The sequence below is a fragment of the Bison bison genome, unplaced genomic scaffold, assembly GCF_000754665.1.
Source record: "Bison bison bison isolate TAMUID 2011002044 unplaced genomic scaffold, Bison_UMD1.0 scf7180017864177, whole genome shotgun sequence".
NCBI classification, from domain to species: domain Eukaryota; kingdom Metazoa; phylum Chordata; class Mammalia; order Artiodactyla; family Bovidae; genus Bison; species Bison bison.
Window position 1 is genome coordinate 681,630 of NW_011494749.1, and position 18,298 is coordinate 699,927.

The 18,298-nt window shown below is 39.6% G+C and overlaps 1 protein-coding gene across 1 annotated transcript in view; it reads right to left on the reverse strand.

Moving 5' to 3' along the window:
• Positions 1-17,114, reverse strand: part of DYNC2LI1 (dynein, cytoplasmic 2, light intermediate chain 1) — a 38,209-nt gene extending 21,095 nt beyond the window's left edge. The window contains exons 1-5 of the mRNA XM_010842308.1: positions 17,008-17,114; positions 15,126-15,243; positions 4,412-4,446; positions 3,137-3,206; positions 894-982 (exon numbers count right to left, since the gene is read on the reverse strand). Coding sequence (XP_010840610.1) covers positions 894-982; positions 3,137-3,206; positions 4,412-4,446; positions 15,126-15,243; positions 17,008-17,015 — 320 coding nt within the window. The 5' untranslated portion in view covers positions 17,016-17,114. The remainder of the gene's footprint in view (positions 1-893; positions 983-3,136; positions 3,207-4,411; positions 4,447-15,125; positions 15,244-17,007) is intronic.
• Between the last annotated feature and the right edge of the window lie 1,184 nt (positions 17,115-18,298).

Genomic DNA, 18,298 nt, shown 5'->3' on the forward strand with positions numbered 1-18,298 from the left:
CTTCGCATCAGGTGGCCAAAGTATTGGAGTTTCAGCTTCATCATCAGTCCTTCCAATGAATATTCAGGACTGATTTCCTTTAGGATGGACTGGTTTGATCTCCTTGCAGTCCAAGGGACTCTCAAGAGTCTTCTCCAACACCACAGTTCAAAAGCACTAATTCTTTGGCACTCAGCTTTCTTTATAGTCCAACTCTCACATCCATATATGACTATTGGAAATACCATAGCTTTGACTAGACAGACCTTTGTTGGCAAAGTAACATCTCTGCTTTTTAATATGCCGTGTAGGTTGGTCATAACTTTCCTTCCAAGGAGCAAGCGTCTTTTAATTTCATGGCTGCAGTCACCATCTGAGTGATTTTGGAGCCCAGAAAAACAGTCTGTCACTGTTTCCACTGTTTCCCTATCAATTTGCCATGAAGTGATGGGACCAGGTGCCACGATCTTAGTTTTCTAAGAGTTGAGTTTTAAGCCAACTCTTTCACTCTCCTCTTTCACTTACATCAAGAGGCTCTTTACTTCTTCTTCACTTGTGGTGTCATCTGCATATCTGAGGTTATTTCTCCCTATTGATATTTCTCCTGACAATCTTGATTCCAAGCTTGTGCTTCATCCAGTCCAGCGTTTCTCATGATGTACTCTGCATATAAGTTAAATAAGCAGGGTGACAATATACAGCCTTGACATACTCTTTTCCTGATTTGGAACCAGAACCTTGGTTCTTTCAAAATCTCTGAGAGCACTACAGTTTAGGCACATAGAAAGGAAGTTAAGGTAAACCTTCAGCAACATAAAACTGTCCCTGCAATTCTGATTCACAAAAAACTCATGTTCATCCTGTGGCCTCCACTGGATACTTACTAACTGCTATTCCTCACTGGCCCCACTTACCGTAAGGTGTCACTTGTGATTGGTATGCTGATTAAATCCAGTAAAGATGTTCCTCCACCTAGCTCCCAAAAGTGAGCAATATCTTTAGGCTGAAAAAAACAGGTTTTTTCATATTAATATTCTTTGATGTTTTTACATTTTAAATAGTTCTTATAGTTCATTAGCACCAGCTAGTAATAATTATGGATACAAGATATTACAGTCCTCAAGACCATTTATGGCAGTCAAAATTTTCTCCTTTATTGATCCCATCCCTCAAAATACACTAAAACATCTATTCCAAAGAACAAAGATGAAACATTAAGAATATATACGGGTACTAAATGCCCTGATTCTACCCTAATTTAATAGAAGACATTAAACAGCACCCCAACTCTATAAATATCACAGGTAGCAAACACTCACATTAGAAATAAAATTAACAAATTGAACACATTTGGAATTATCTTTGTGAAAAAAGTTATAATTTTAGGTAGAAATAAAACAACTGAACGGGAAAACATCCTAATTGAGGGAGAAGACAGAAGCTCACACAATAAATCAGACATAAAGACAAGACCAGAGGAAACGGGGAGAACAGACAGGAGTCCAACCTGCAGATCAGGATCGACTGGGCAGAAGTATAAGCAGCTGGTCTGGGCCTGACATCCCTGGGGACAGTGACAGGCTGGCACTGGCAATACAAGCGGTAGGTGGGGGACACGGACTCTCTGCAACTGCTTCCCTTTTCAGAGAATTCAAACTATAGGAGGACTAAAAGGGCTGGGCAGTAGTCCAGTAGCTTGGAAAAAAGACCATCTATTCCATGACAACTGTCCTAGATTGCTGGCTAGCTGATGGCATTTCTCCTTCCGGCCAGATACTGAGAGCCTTCAAGATATGATTGTGTGAGGAGCTGATAAAGTTCTTCCATTTAGAACTCTTAGGAGACCTTCAATCTGAGAAAGATATGAATCTTCTAGAATGAATACAGAAAAGCCCAACTTGAGAGCATAAAGTTTAGCAGAAACAAGCAGGTGAAAAACAAACCACATGAGTTTTCATGTACCCAATACCATGAACTTGGAAGAGGCAAATGGTCATTACAGCAGTTTTAGATAAATATATTTTGCTTTTTGACAGGTTATCATCTCAACCATTGAAACTGTTTTGCAGTTGGTATTTGAATCTCTAATGTTTGGGGGGAGAAATAAGTTTTCAGTGGACAATCTCCCTTGATTCACAACTGGATGAAGAAAAGCTTTTAGAGCTTTTCTCAAAAGTTAAGCTTATGAAAGTTGACTCAGAGTCTCCCACAACGAGGGTGAGGTATTTCTAGGCTTATCACCCATGCAAAAATGTATTCACAATTGTTTTGATTTTATTTGAATTGATTTGATTTATTCACTTTGTTTTGATTCACAAAAACAAAGTTCTCCCACATCTCAATATATTGTTTTTTCTTTTCAATTTCATGGTTTTAATAACCAAGTTGCACTGGTGAATCCAGGAAGCAGCAACAGACCATTTAAACTCTCTATACACTGTCTAATGATCAAACACTTAGACTGGATCAACCTATAAAAATTTGCCTGTGTTATGGGAGTTATGGGAGTTATGGGACCTTCTTTATTCTAGATTGTTCTCCATACACCTAACTTTAAGAAATGACCTCTTCCTTATGGGAACACCAAAAGAGAATTCTACTTAGAATTTTTTATTCTCCTAATATACACTATAAGTTCTCCCTCTATCCTGAACAATTTCTAACTATCCTCTATAGATAAACTAACACAAGTGAAAATAGGATTATGGCCAGTTAGGGCCTGTGGTCTCAAATAGGATTACCAATTTTAAGATGTATTTGTAAAAATGCTAATAATTTGGATTTTAAGTAGTATATTTTCATAAATATCCAACAGGTCAAATGTATATTTTTAGCAGATTTTTTCAGGAGACAAGATAACTCACAATGTTATTCTCATTTGAAAGGAGAAAATGTGCCCAAAGCCTGTACACTGAAGTTACAGAGTAATCCTATTCAAGCATCTTAAGACATAACAAATGAGAAGGCCGAAATATTTTCACAGTTTGGGTGGCTTCCTCTGTGCTCAGTTGCATTTGACTTTAAAAGTATTACATAGCTAGGAAGTATACTCCTGGATGTGTTTATTGATTGTGGAAAAGATGGAAAATGTAGAACAATGTCAGCATCCTTACTTCTCCATACACGTGTAGAAGAACATCACCAAAAAGACACTCACTATGTTATGTCCTTTTGTTCTTCTTCCATACGTATATTCCAAAGCTAAGGTTGGTTTTGGTGGCTCATCCCTGTACAGTGAAGACAAGTATTATTACCATCATTTTCTTAAGCTATCATCTTACCTTATTTTTGCTTCTTAAGAACTTTATTAGCAGAGAAGTTACGCTGTGTGTAACACATTGAGATAAAAATGATTAAGAATTTATACAAAAATTAAATAAGCCTTCAAAAAAGCATCTTAACAGACTTCAGTAGCAACTGCAGAGGTGAGGAATGGCACTTGCGTTTAGTGGCAGCGCCTAGTGACACCATTCGGGGAGCAGAGAAGGAGCTGGCCGTGTTGGTGGCTGCGTCAGGGCATACGCTCTCTGCATCCAGGCCACGTGGGAAGCAAAGAGAATAGGTTTATGCTCAGCCTCAATGTGAGGAGCTGGGAACGTAATGACTTTCAATTTAATGGAGACGTCAATAAAAGATTTTTTATACAGTTCTCAACCGAAATCATAGCTCAAACCTGGGCATCATTTAGCTAATGAGAGCTGCAAACCAACAAGACTTTCCTTACCAAAACTTCCTGAAACATGTACTGTAACCTGCTGGCATGCTTCCATGGTAAAGAAGGCTAAGAAGTACATAAAACAAATGGCAACATGTACAGTTTGATGACCAATAATGTGCTTCAGAAGCATACCCATGAGCAATTCAAAGATTATAATGTTCAAACGATCATGAACTAGATAAAATTAAAAAGTTTAAATACAGACTAGCATAGCCAAAACAAGTAAGTACTAGCTTTTACAGATTGAGTAATTATGCTAATTTCTTCCCTCAAATAAGGAAATCCATTATTAATCCTATACAATTTTTTTCTGCTTATTGTTGGTTTCATCTTTAAAGGAAGACTGTAAAAGCCATAATATGGATTCATAAGAATTAGAATATTTTGTTTAGGTCACAAAATGGAAATATGTCTTTTATATTCTAACTTGCAAATCCCATGGACGGAGGAGCCTGGTGGGCTGCAGTCCATGGGGTCGCTAAGAGTAGGACACGACTGAGCGACTTCACTTTCACTTTTCACTTTCATGCATTGGAGAAGGAAATGGCAACCCACTCCAGTGTTCTTGCCTGGAGAATCCCAGGGACAGGGGAGCCTGGTGGGCTGCCGTCTATGGGGTCGCACAGAGTCGGACATGACTGAAGCGACTTAGCAGCAGCAGCCTTAAAATAAGAATAAGCAAAAATGTATTCTAAAGTTTAATATAACACTTACCTGTCAAGACACCTTAGAATAATAGTAGTCTTTCCCTAGAAATTCAAAAAGAAAGAATACTGTGTTAATGTCATCCACATGTAAAATTTTATTATTGTTCATAATTGTGGCCCAAAATAGCTTTTAATCACTTGAATGATAAATTACCTGGAAACTAGAAACTTTCAGAATTGCTCCTAAGTTTGATAAGTGGAAAAAGTTAACTGTCAACTTTCCATCAGAGTGTAACTACACTGCTATTATTATAATTATAAAGTACCAGAGATGACAAATACTAGAAAATCAAACCTCATTTTAGTGGTCAACTTGGCAGCTGTCTTAAATTTTCTCTCTACTCGTTAATGCTAATTACTGGTTAAGCTGATGATTAGTGTCTTCTAAAATGTTTTAATTCCAATTTGTTGAAGTGGAAATAAAAAAGGATAACACACAAATATAGGACATGTTGAAGACATATTCCAAGTAAGCAATCCAGATACCGGTTAGAATACTTTTTTTGGTTTGTCTTATTTCTAGAAGATGTACTTTAAATTTCTTTTTAGGAGTCAGGAAATAGAGGTTCTGGTCCGATGTCAGCCACTAATCATGAAACTTAACCTCACATCTGAGCCAGGGACTGATCTAGTGGTTTAAGTCACTGTTTTTTTTTTAAACAGTGAAGCTTTACTTTTTTAAGACAATCTTTTACAGGAATATAAATAAAAGAGCATCAGGGAAAGTTTACCAGAGGAGACCTTTAGGATTCAAAGAAAGCAGTTTAGAAAACTCTGGACTACCAAAAACACGGATTATTTCACTATATATGTGTTTTTTAAAGCCAAGGAACCTACAATACTTACCCCCAAAAAGATAAATTGTGACTCCAAATTACATCTGGGCTATGATTAAATTGAATGACTTTTTTGGTAGTAAGATTTATAAATAAATCATTGGAATAGCACTAAAATACATAATTGAAAGACACTTATTGGTAGGTGTTATATCAAAGTGAAAGATCAGAAACAATCTAAATTTTCCAAATAGGGGACTGACTAAATTATGACCATCAATATAATGAATAACACGCAGATCACAGGTATAATGTAGGAATAGACATACTGACCTAAATCAAATCCCTTAACGATTATACAGGGGAAGTGAGAAATAGATTTAAGGGCCTAGATCTGATAGATAGAGTGCCTGATGAACTATGGATGGAAGTTTGTGACATTGTACAGGAGACAGGGATCAAGACCATCCCCAAGAAAAAGAAATGCAAAAAAGCAAAATGGCTGTCTGAGGAGGCCTTACAAATAGCTGTGAAGAGAAGCAAAGGAAAGATATACCCATTTGAATGCAGAGTTCCAAAGAATAGCATGGAGAGATAAGAAAGCCTTTCTCAGTGATCAATATAAAGAATAAAATGGGGAAGACTAGAGCTCTCTTCAAGAAAATTAGAAACACCAAGGGAACATTTCATGCAAAGATGGGCTCAATAAAGGACAGAAATGGTATGGACCTAAAAGAAGCAGAAGATATTAAGAGGTGGCAAGAATACACAGAAAAACTGTACAGAAAAGATCTTCATGACCCAGATAATCACGATGGTGTGATCACTCACCTAGAGCCAGACATCCTGGAATGTGAAGTCAAATGGGCCTTAGGAAGCATCACTATGAACAAAGCTAGTGGAGGTGATGGAATTCCAGTTGAGCTATTTCAAATCCTAAAAGATGATGCTGTGAAAGTGCTGCACTCAATATGCCAGCACATTTGGAAAACTCAGCAGGGGCCACAGGACTGGAAAAGGTCAGTTTTCATTCCAAACCCAAAGAAAGGAAATGCCAAAGAATGCTCAAACTACTGCACGATTGCACTCATCTCACACGCTAGTAAAGTAATGCTCAAAATTCTCCAAGCCAGGCTCCAGCAATACATGAGCCGTGAACTTCCTGATGTTCAAGCTGGTTTTAGAAAAGGCAGAGGAACCAGAGATCAAATTGCCAACATCCGCTGGATCATGGAAAAAGCAAGAGAGTTCCAGAAAAGCATCTATTTCTGCTTTATTGACTATGCCAAAGCCTTTGACTGTGTGGATCACAATAAACTGTGGAAAATTCTGAAAGAGATGGGAATACCAGACCACCTGACCTGTCTCTTGAGAAATCTGTATGCAGGTCAGGAAGCAACAGTTAGAACTGGACATGGAACAACAGACTGGTTCCAAATAGAAAAAGGAGTATGTCAAGGCTGTATATTGTCACCCTGCTCATTTAACTTATATGCAGAGTACATCATGAGAAACGCTGGGCTGGATGAAGTACAAGCTGGAATCAAGATTGCCAGGAGAAATATCAATAACCTCAGATATGCAGATGACACCACCCTTATGGCAGAAAGTGAAGAGGAACTCAAAAGCCTCTTGATGAAAGTGAAAGGGGAGAGTGAAAAAGTTGGCTTAAAGCTCAACATTCAGAAAACGATGATCGTGGCATCTGGTTCTATCATGGCGAATAGATGGGGAAACAGTAGAAACAGTGTCAGCCTTTATTTTTCTGGGCTCCAAAATCACTGCAGATGGTGACTGCAGCCATGAAATTAAAAGATGCTTGCTCCTTGGAAGAAAAGTTATGACCAACCTACACAGCATATTAAAAAGCAGAGACATTACTTTGCCAACAAAGGTCTGTCTAGTCAAGGCTACTGTTTTTCCAGTGGTCATGTATGGATGTGAGAGTTGGACTATAAGGAAAGCTGAGTGCCGAAGAATTGATGGCTTTGAACTGTGGTGTTGGAGAAGACTCTTGAGAGTCCCTTGGACTGCAAGGAGATCAACCAGTCCACCCTAAAGGCAATCAGTTCTGACTGTTCATTGGAAGGAATGATGTTGAAGCTGAAACTCCAATACTTTGGCCACCTGATGCAAAGAACTGACTTATCTGAAAAGACCCTGATGCTGGGAAAGATTGAAAGCAGGAGGAGAAGGGGACAACAGAGGATGAGATGGTTGGATGGCATCACCAACTCAATGGAGATGAGTTTGAGTAAACTCCAGGAGTTGGTGATGGAGAGGGAAGTCTGGCATGCTGTGGTCCATGAGGTCGTGAAGACTCGGACACAACTGAGCGACTGAACTGAACTGAATTGAACTGAGACACATTGACACGATAAGACACGCATAATAGATTACCATGACCCTATTTTCAGTTAAAAATCATCTCTTCCTTGAGATGCATATACACACACATACAGATAGAGAAACAAACAGAAATCCAGAGAGACATCACATGTTAACTGTGAATGTTTTCAGGTGATAACTTTAAAGGTAATTTATTTTCTAAAGAAAATAAGGATTTTCTAATTATCCTACACTTTACATGTATCACGTGTAGTGTATTTTTAACTTTTTTAAATAATGAGGACTATGACACCTAAAAATAAATGTATTCAATGTGCAGGAAAGTATACAGAATTACTGTATTTTAGAAGTAGGAATCTTAGAGAATATCTAGCCAATCTTCTCAAATTCTCATGGTTCCACAGCAGTGATTTAAATTATTTTTACTATAATTTCATATTAATGTATAAGAGTACCTGGTGGAATTTCAAATAAAAATAAACTCAACTCAGGGCACTGAAATCAGCTTTTAGATTATCATTAAAATAACAATCCAAACTTTAAAAATTCACTAGTAAACTGTGGCCGTTTGAGAAGGCATCCACAGACTCCTGGGTTTCCGAGTCCAAGAAGCACTGACACAGTACAAGTTCACTGAGTGACTATCAGAATGAACCCACATTCCCTTCCGTTACATCCATCACAGCAGAAGTCCAGCCTCCCTCTGACTTGTCATCCTTGCAACTCTAATTCCATAATCCTCTACATATCCCCCTTCATCGGGCATAATAATCTCCTCCTTTCTAAAATCCAGCTGCCCTGAATCCTCAACTTCTTCTTCAGAACTCTGTTTGTTGGCCTGCACTAACACATGACTATCTCTTGAACACTTCCTCTGCGGTCCTATTAAAGAAGGCTATTTATTCTTCATCACCCCCACACACTTCAGGGCCCTCCCTGCTCTCCAGTGCCACCTAGAGGCAACTACTCTACTTCTCTCCTCTTGCAGGAATCTTAAGAGGCTTGTATCAGCCCACCCTCTTGGTTATCTCTTCCTCAGTCTACCTTCCCCTCTCAGCTACTGTCATTAGTCTTGTTCACCTCACCCCTACATGGGCATGGGCAACCCACCTATGACCCCGACCTCCAGGTGCCCTTTGCCTCCAGAGACTCTTTCCTTCACTCCACTTCTGCCACATGTCACTTTTGGGGTTCTATCTTGAATCATTTCACTACTGGAAACTGTACCACTTCCAAAATCACATGCACAAACAACACATTCTCTAAGCACTTTTTTCAGAACTTTACTTTTTTCAGCTTTACTGAGAGGCCTCCAAAGTCCATGTATCCTTCTGGGACACACGGCAGACACAGAAGGGTGCTCTGGCTACCTGGGCACTGACGCCGCCTGGTAAAGATGTAGCCTCATTGACACAGAAGTTAGTTCCTGACTAACTTCTGTTATCATGCCTTTAACATGCCCTTAGGTAGACACATGAAGCACAAAAATAAAATAGTATCATATATACAACAACTATCTCTATTATATACATGTAAGATTATATATATCATAAAATAAGATAGTCCCCAACTTAGGATAGTTCCATTTATGATTTTTTGACTTCATGAAAGTGCAAAATTGATATACACTCAGTAGAAACTGTCCTTTTCCCGGGCTAGCGATATGTACTAATGAACTCTTCCTGTGATGGTGGGCAGCAGCAGTGAGCTGCAGCTCCCAGTCAGCCCCTCGATTATGAGGGGAACAAGCAGTACACTTACAACCATTGTTTTTCACTTTCAGTATGTTATGCAATAAACTAACTGCACAAGATATTCAACACTTTATTATAAAATAGGCTGTGTGCTAGGTAACTTGGCTCAACTGTAGGCTGCCGTAAATATTCTGAGCACATTTAAGGAAGGCAATGGCACCACACTCCAGCACTCTTGCCTGGAAAATCCCATGGATGGAGGAGCCTGGTGGGCTGCAGTCCATGAGGTCGCTAAGAGTCGGACAAGACTCAGCGACTTCACTTTCACTTTTCACTTTCTTGCATTGGAGAAGGAAATGGCAACCCACTCCAGTGTTCTTGCCTGGAGAATCCCAGGGACGGGGGAGCCTGGTGGGCTGCCGTCTATGGGGTTGCACAGAGTCAGACACGACTGAAGCGACTTAGCAGCAGTAGCAGCAGCAGGCTAAGCTATCAGGAAGATTCCCTGGAGAACGGCATGGCAACTCACTCCAGTATTCTTGACTGGAGAATCCCATGGACAGAGTAGCCTCGTGGGCTACAGTCCACGGGGTTGCAAAAGTTGGACATGACTGAAGTGGCTTAGCACACAAGCACGTAGGCTAAGCTATAATGTCGGTTAGGTCAGATGTGTTAAATGCACTTTTTGACTGACAATATTTATGGGGATGTAAGCCCACCATAAGTCAAGGAAGGTCTGTAATATAAACCCCAAATAGGATGAATATCAGCATCTTGGATCTGCAAGTCATGACCTTTTTAGACAGTGTCACCAGCAGTTCTGTGTCTCTGGCCAGAATTTTGTAATCCAAGCAGAGCTGCATGAAGATATGATACATCTGTTCCTGCTCTGTATGGCTACTTCCAAACCCTTTTTGCATCCCTGGCTATACAACAGAAACTTACAGCGAGTGGGACACGGTCTCTTGCTACTAAAGTGTTCTGATGGATATGCTGTCCTTTTCCCCTTTATTTTCCAGAACAATAAATAACCCTTTGAAACCCTGTGACAAACATCATTGAGTGTGTTCACTCAGTCATGTATGACTCTTTGCGACCCCACAGACTGTAGCCCACCAGGCTCCTCTCCATGGAATTCTCCAGGCAAGAATACTGGAGTGGGCTGCTATTCCCTTCTCCAGGGGATCTTCCCGACCCAGAGATTGAACCTGATCTCCTGCACTGCAGGCAGATTCTTTACCATCTGAGCTACCACAATTCAATCATTCCTTAAATGAAATTCCTAAAAGTGAAGTAACTGAATTTAAAAAATGAATATTATTTAAGATAATGCCTTATTGACTTAGATGCTGACTTATTTAAATGGATCCTGGCTTTTATACTTAGTTGAGGTAGAAGACCTTAATATTGTCAAATTATGAAATAAAAATATAGTTAAAATGTTTTAAATTATATTTACTACTATAATTTTTCCTAGATCAATTCACACTAAATATGGTATTGTTGTTCAGTTGCTAAGTCATGTCCAACCTTGTGACCCCATGGACTGCAGTGTACCAGGCTTCCCTGTCCTTCACTATCTCTTGGAGTTTGCTCAAACTCATGTCCATCGAGTTGTGATGCCATCCAACCATCTCATCCTCTGTTGCCCTCTTTTCCTCCTGGCCTCAATCTTTCCCAGCATCAGGGTCTTTTCCCTGAGCTGGCTCTTCACATCACACGGGCAAAGTATTGGAGCTTCAGCATCAGTCCTTCCAATGAATATTCAGGGTTGATTTCCTTTAGGATTGACTGGTTGGATCTCCTTGCCATACATAGGACTCTCAAGATCTTCTCCAGTACCACAGTTTGAAAGCATCAATTCTTTGGTGCTCAGCATTCTTTATGGTCCAACTCTCACAACTATCGGAAAAACCATACCTTTGACTATACAGACCTTTGTAGGCAAAGTGACATCTTTGCTTTTTAATATGTTAAGTTTATCATAGCTTTCCTTCCAAGGAGCAAGTGTCTTTTAATTTCAATGGCTGCAGTCACCATCTGTAGTGATTTTGGAGCCCAAGAAAATAAAATCTGTCACTGCTTCCACTTTTTCCCCATCTATTTGCCATGGATCAGATGCCATTATCTTAGTTTTCCGAATGTTGAAATATGGTATTAGCTAAGTATAAATTTAGCTCATTAACTTCAAACTCAATGGTTCCATGACCATGAGTTTGCATAAAATGTCTAAATATTATTTTCAAAATGTAATTATCCTAATATTAGGTGATAAAAACAACAATAACTTATTTTATATGTAAAATTCTTTCACCTGGGTATTTTCCAATCAAGTCTCAGTGAGAACATTAATGTTATAGTCAACATTCTTCTTAACTAACTTCCCCTTATGGTACTGCTGCTGCTGCTGCTAAGTTGCTTCAGTCGTGTCCGACCCTATGCGACCCCATAGACGGCAGCCCACCAGGCTCCACCGTCCCTGGGATTCTCCAGGCAAGAACACTGGAGTGGGTTGCCATTTCCTTCTCCAATGCATGAAAGTGAAAAGTGAGAGTGAAGTCGCTCAGTCATGTCCGACTCTTAGCGACCCCATGGACTTCAGCCTACCAGGCTCCTCTGTCCATGGGATTCTCCAGGCAAGAGTACTGGAGTGGGATGCCATTGCCTTCTCCGCCCCTTATGGTACACAATACTTAAATTTCTCAAAAGATATAATGTGGTATTCTATGTGAAATTATCTCTCTGTTGATCTTAAGGGTTTGCTAAACCTGTGCACACATCAACCCATGGATTTTGGCTGACTTCTGCTCATCTGTGTGGAGATAACTGACATTACTAGAGGAAGAAATGACAAACAGATTTTATCTCAACTGCCAACACTTTCCTGGAATGCTATGGATCAGTTGTCATCTTCAGGATCAGCAGAAAAGAGGAACATAATTGATAAAATGTGTGTAGAAGATGTGTGCCTACTATTTTCTATCCCTTACAGAACCATGGAAAGGATCTGATGATAACCAGATCTTAGACAATGGAGAACTGGAAAAGCAAAAACATGGAGGTCTAGATAGCTTCCTTTCCTCTTTCCTGCCACCTAGAGATTGAGGTTTAGGGTGAGAAAATGAGCTCTGGGAAGTGAAAGACTAGTCAGTGATAAAGTTTTCTGAGCCACAGTCTAAGAATACTAGCATGATTAACCCTTTGAAAAAAATTTTTCTGCGACGTTTATTTTTTTCCTTTTCCATTATGGTTTATCATGGGACACTGAATATAGTTCCTGTGTGATACGGTAGGATCTTGTTGATCCATTCTGTATATAATAGTTTACACAAAATGACTATACCTTGATAAGAGGTGAAACATATGTCAGGAGGATCAGAAGATCATGCCTAAAAACTTGACAATCAAATGAGATTAGAGAAAACAAGAGAGAAAGGTCCAGATAAACGGAGATACCATTAAGAAAAAAAATTTAAGAGAATTATGGAAGAGGGTCCATGTAATTCACAGAACAAAGCAGCTGAGACAAGGCCTTAGAATAATACATTACAGCCACAGATGCAAAACTGTGCAAGTAATAATAAGTACAATATCATCACAAAAAACCAAAATGACCTCATATATATTACCAAAGCCTGTGGCATGAGTGAGTGCAATATATCACTGTAAAGAACAAAAAGAGGAGGAAAACCGCAGCACACTTTGTGTATTTGTATGGTAACTGACAAATATGCAGCGGGTGACAGCATAAACAAATGCATTTGGATGAAAATAAATGAACACATGGAACTTGTGACAGTATACTGGAGATTGCAGCCTGACCATATGGTATCTAACGGCACACATCACAAGAGTAGTACGGATCAAGTACAATGCGTAGGGGATACCAACTGTTCAAGATAGTGTCTAACTCAGTTTGAATTTTCAGTCACTCCTAAAAGAGATAATAACAGACTCACACAGAAACTAGGGTTAGAGGTTAAGTGACTCATTCCAACCCAGAATTCTATACCTAGATAAACTTTCAATCCAAAGTCAGGGTGAAACAAAGATATTTCAGATGTGCAAGGTCTCAAAAATTTTACTTCCCATGCATACTTTCCCAGAAAACTACAAAAGAACATACTCCACAAAGACAGACTTGAGTAAACCAAGAAAAAAGAAGACACAGGATCCAGGAACTGGAACTCCAACACAAAGATGCAAAGGGAATCCCCAAGGTTAGGGAGGGACAGTAGCCATACAGCTACTTGTGAAAGGGATACTTAAGTTAACCCTAAATACTGATTTAGCTCAAAATGATAACTACAACATTACTAGAAGTGCAAGTGTGAGAGATGTGGAAGTAAATAGTCTGCTATCAGAGACTCAACAGGTAATGTCTAACATTGTGTTTATGGAAATAGCCCATAAGCACATTATTCAGAAGTAAAGAAGTACAATTATAGAAGAAACAGTAAAAGATATGAAAATGGTGGCTTTGAGGAGAGATTCTGAACTGTGTACAGAGGCTTGTTATTTTGCTTTACACACCATTGGATAATCTTTTGGATAATCTTTAAAAAAAAATGTTAAGTGTATTTTATTTTTCTGCCATGCCAAGTGCAGAAGTATACTTTTTTCCTTTCTCAAATAACTTTTCCCCAAAGTTTAAAACTTCTTTGTTTTTCACTTGCTTAGTCTTTATATGTACCTTTTTTTTTTTTTTGGCCATAGCCATGCGGACTGCAGGATGCCAATTTCCAGACTAGGGATTAACTCATCCTGTTGGCAGGGAAAGCAGAAAGTCGCAACCACTGGACTGCCAGGGAATTTCCTGTAGCTTTTATGTGCGTTAGTTATCTATTGCTACATAGTAAATTACTCCCAAACTTATCAAGTTTTAAAACAACAGCCATTATTTCACCCAGTTTCTCAGAGTCTGGAATCTGAGAGTACCTTAGTTGGATGGCTCTGGCTTAAGAATTTTCATAAAGTTGTAGTCAAGACGTCATTTGGGACAAAAGTTATCTCTTGGCTCAGCTGAACTGGAGAATCATTTTCCAAGCTCCTTAACATGGTTGCTGGCAAGAGGCAATCAGTTCCTTGCTGGCTCTTGGCCACAGGCTTCAGTTCTTTGCCACGTGGACTGCACCTGCACACGACATGGCAGCTTGCTTCCTCCAAAGTGAAAGATCAGTGAGAGGTTCCCTAAGACAGGCTGCCTTGTGAAAGACAGCATCCCCATCGTTGGAAATATTCAAACCTAGACTATACAACCACTGTCTGGAATGGCTCTCAACCTTTTGATAAGATACTAGAACCCTGGGGAAACCTAATTCCCCATAAAAAAACACCAGTGCACACACACAATTCTGCATACATTTCTAGGGAGCTCATGGACCCCAAAAAGTAATTCCATGGATCCCAGGGTAAGAATCCCTATTGCAGAAGACCAGACTATTTTCAGGGTTCTTTCCATTTCTGTGACACTAGTTTAAGATAAGTGAAAGTAAATGTATTATACTCTATATGGTTCATGTTTTTTATATATGCTTGTTTTAGCTATACAAGTTATCTATAAATATGACCATTAGAATAGTATTTACGGTGCTTTTGTGCAAACTGGGAAAAGATGACTCCTCTGGGCTGTCTAGTCAGAAACAAGTACCCCTTCCTCTGGGCTCCTGTGGCCCAGGTCAGGACACCACTTGACAAGAAAAGGCAGGTTGGGTGTGTTAGTTCCCATCCTTCCATGAGCAGGGCCCAACCAGATTTAAAGTAACCAGCAGGCTGGAGCTTGGTCATCTGGTTAAAGAGTTGAAATACCTAAATTTTTACCAAAGTAATAAAATAAATGTTACCATTGGCTATTAAATCATCACAATGCTTGTGGTGAAAAAAGTACGAAAAAATGCATTACCCCATTTTTACTCCCAATGAAGAAAACAGACTTTTCTCCAATTTCAGCTCCATCACCTTCATTTTCACTACTTCCCCGTTTTTCCACTTCAGCTTTTGCAATTTCCCAGAGAGTTTCACTATGTGAGAGAAAGATAACCAAAATTCAGAAAAACAAAAAGAATCCTTACAAAAGTTTCTTTCCAGCCCAGAGAAATTTCATTTTAATCAGATTTATAAAACAAATCAATATCATTTGTGGGGGAGGACAATGAGCTGGTAAAACTTTGCAGGATTAGTCATTTTCTGTGTACTAGATGGAAGAAGAAATGATAAACAGAGCCTTTATTGCCAAGATCTGAAGTTGTCTTATTTGGGGACTCCCGGCCAGGGCTGAAAGCTATATGTGTTAGCTTCTCAGACATGCATGAAGGTTCAATGCCTTTTGGAAACATACAACTGGAAAACCACCACCATCTAGGAAAAGGCGGAAACATGTAAAACCAGTTTACCACATAACCTCTGCTACCTGAAATAGTTTTAGTTTTTTAAAATTATACATTTTTTGGCTCCAGATTCCTTTTTTAAAATATAAAGAAGGGAGAAAATCACCTAAAATTCCTTTTGAAAATCATCCTTTCATTCACCTCTCTACACAGATAAGATTTTTTTTTTTAAGTAAAGCCTAAATAAATTATGGAGTACTGAACTAAAAAATATGAGTAAGATTTCATGTTTTATCCACCTGAATCTACTACTTTCTGCATAGAGTATGCCAACTTGAGTAAATTACCTAACCTCTCTGGATCCTTCATTCAAGAAATATTTATTGAGCACCTAATATACTCACATTTCTGTGCTAGTCCCCAGGCTCACTTTTGTTTCTTCTCGTCTAACTACTGACTAAAAAACAACACCAACTTCATAGGATTGCCATGATTGTAAAATGTGATAATTCATTTAGGTTAGGGCCTGGCCTATATTATAATCACCTAAAATTAGTGAGTGTTTATAATTATTATTTTTCAAGAATCTGGAAAGGAAAAGGGGGGGTCTGCACTAAAATTCACACATTTACTTCACAGGTGAGCCCCTAAGAACTCAGTCTGGGCCTGTTTGCTCTTCAATTACACCCATTTCTTCATAATGTGATTATCTCCTTTGGAAGTTCCCAACAGTAAAGAGAAAGAGGGTTGTAACCATTTACCGTGATGGGAAGCTTAAGGTTCATAAACTCAACAGAGATGGGGGGAAAAAAAAAGCCCAGAAATCTCGCTCTGTGATGGACTCCAGTACCCTACTCTCCTGATGTCCTTACAAGTCGTTCAGGGAAGTTTTAGGCATGATCTTGAGAACAAGTAACTAAAATAAACATCAGAGAAGAGTTAAAATGTATCTGATAGGTGATTAAAATCCCACTCCCTCCCCTTAAAATGTGACCTTACATTTTTCAGTGTCTTCACTAGTTTCCCCTCTTTTATCTTTGTCGTAAACCCCTGCACCCGGACAGGAGGTCCCTGAGGAAGTGGGTTTGTGGTCTGGCTCACCGCCTGAAATCCTGTTCCTAGAATATTCCCGGCCCCCCCAAAAACTCTTTTTGAAGAAACAATGATTAAAGTTGAATCATCTTTCAACATCTCTTAACTTTTCCACCTCTGGAACTTTTCTACTTGCTTTTGGCAGAATCCATACTCTCAAGGATAGTACCTTGACCAACCAGACAGGAACTGCAAACAGGACAACCCTACAATGGGACTCGCTGTAACTCCTCTCCCCACATATACTGGCAGCGGCCTCTCCCTCCCCCGCCGCTCCCCGCCTCCACCCCATCCAGGCTGAGTTGAGAAAGAAGGGAGGCTCTCGAGGGTTGCATAAACCAGGCCCAAGCAGGGTTGCAGGGATACCTGGGCATCGTGGCTTGGCCGCCCCAGTGTCCTGGTCGCCGCGTGAGGCCCAGCCTACAATCAGCCGCACGGCGAACTCGGAGAGAGGCCGGATTGAAGCAGGGTATTGCGTTGCCATGGTAGCTACGTCACAATCATGGGTTGCGTGCAGGGTAGAGGCATCATGGGAAAGGTAGTTTTCAGCGTTCTTGTCTCGTCTCAGCTTCAGCCGTTTTGGATGGGAGAGGAGACTCGTGGCAGTAAATCTGGGACTTAAAAAACTCTGGGCCGAAAATGTTCTTTTATTTAAAAACTATTCTCCTGAGTACCGACTATTTATATGCCGGGGTCTCTGTCTTTAATTACTTTTCTCTCCCCAATAACAGTGATTTGGGAGTGGAGGAAGAAACAATCTCCTGAGCTGTTTTCTAGTGATTTACTAGAGACAAAGATTTTAGTATTTTCCAGCCTTCTGTTTGTTTGGTTGTTTCAGATTTTGTAGAATAGTACATCGTTTGAAAGTGAGAGAAAATATTAGTCGCTTAGTCGTGTTGGACTCTTTGCGACCCCACGGACTCTAGCCTGCCAGCCTCCTCTGTCCATGGAATTCTCCAGGCAAGAAAACTGGAATGGGTAGTTATTCCCTTCTCCACGGGATCTTCCTGACTCAGGGATCAAACCCAGGCCTCCTACATGGCAGGTGGATTCTTTACCATCTGAGCACCAGGGAAGCCCAGCACATTGTTTATGAATAAGTTAGTAAAGCAAATGCATCTCTGTAATACTTCATTTACTTATATCCAAGTTAATAACAAACTCTGAGTTATTAACATTGCTATATGACACACAAACTAATTAAAGGAAGCCAAAGATATAAACTATTGCAGAGAGGTACGATTTACATAAGAACAAGTGACGAGGCCTAAATCTGTCTCGAATGCTGACTGTTGGAAGGAGAAATTTCCCTCTACAGTTCTGTCATTTGCTTAGTCTCTATTGCGTGATGTTCAAGAATATGAATTTTGGAGTAAGATAGTTTGAAGTCCTGACTCAGCCACACTAAGTTGCCACTAGGGATAAATTACTCAATTTCTCTGAGACTTTGCTTCCAATCCGGTAAAGCAGGAAAAAAAATTATGACTTTTAAATGAGATAAATATATGTAAAACATAACTTACAGTGTGTCTGAAACACTGTTTTAAGTGCTTAATATCTGTTATGGTAAGGTAAGTGGCTGATTGGCAGCTTTGAAGAAACACAAGGAAATAAAACAGACGGAAATAAAAGGCATTAACTTCTGATAAAATCTTTG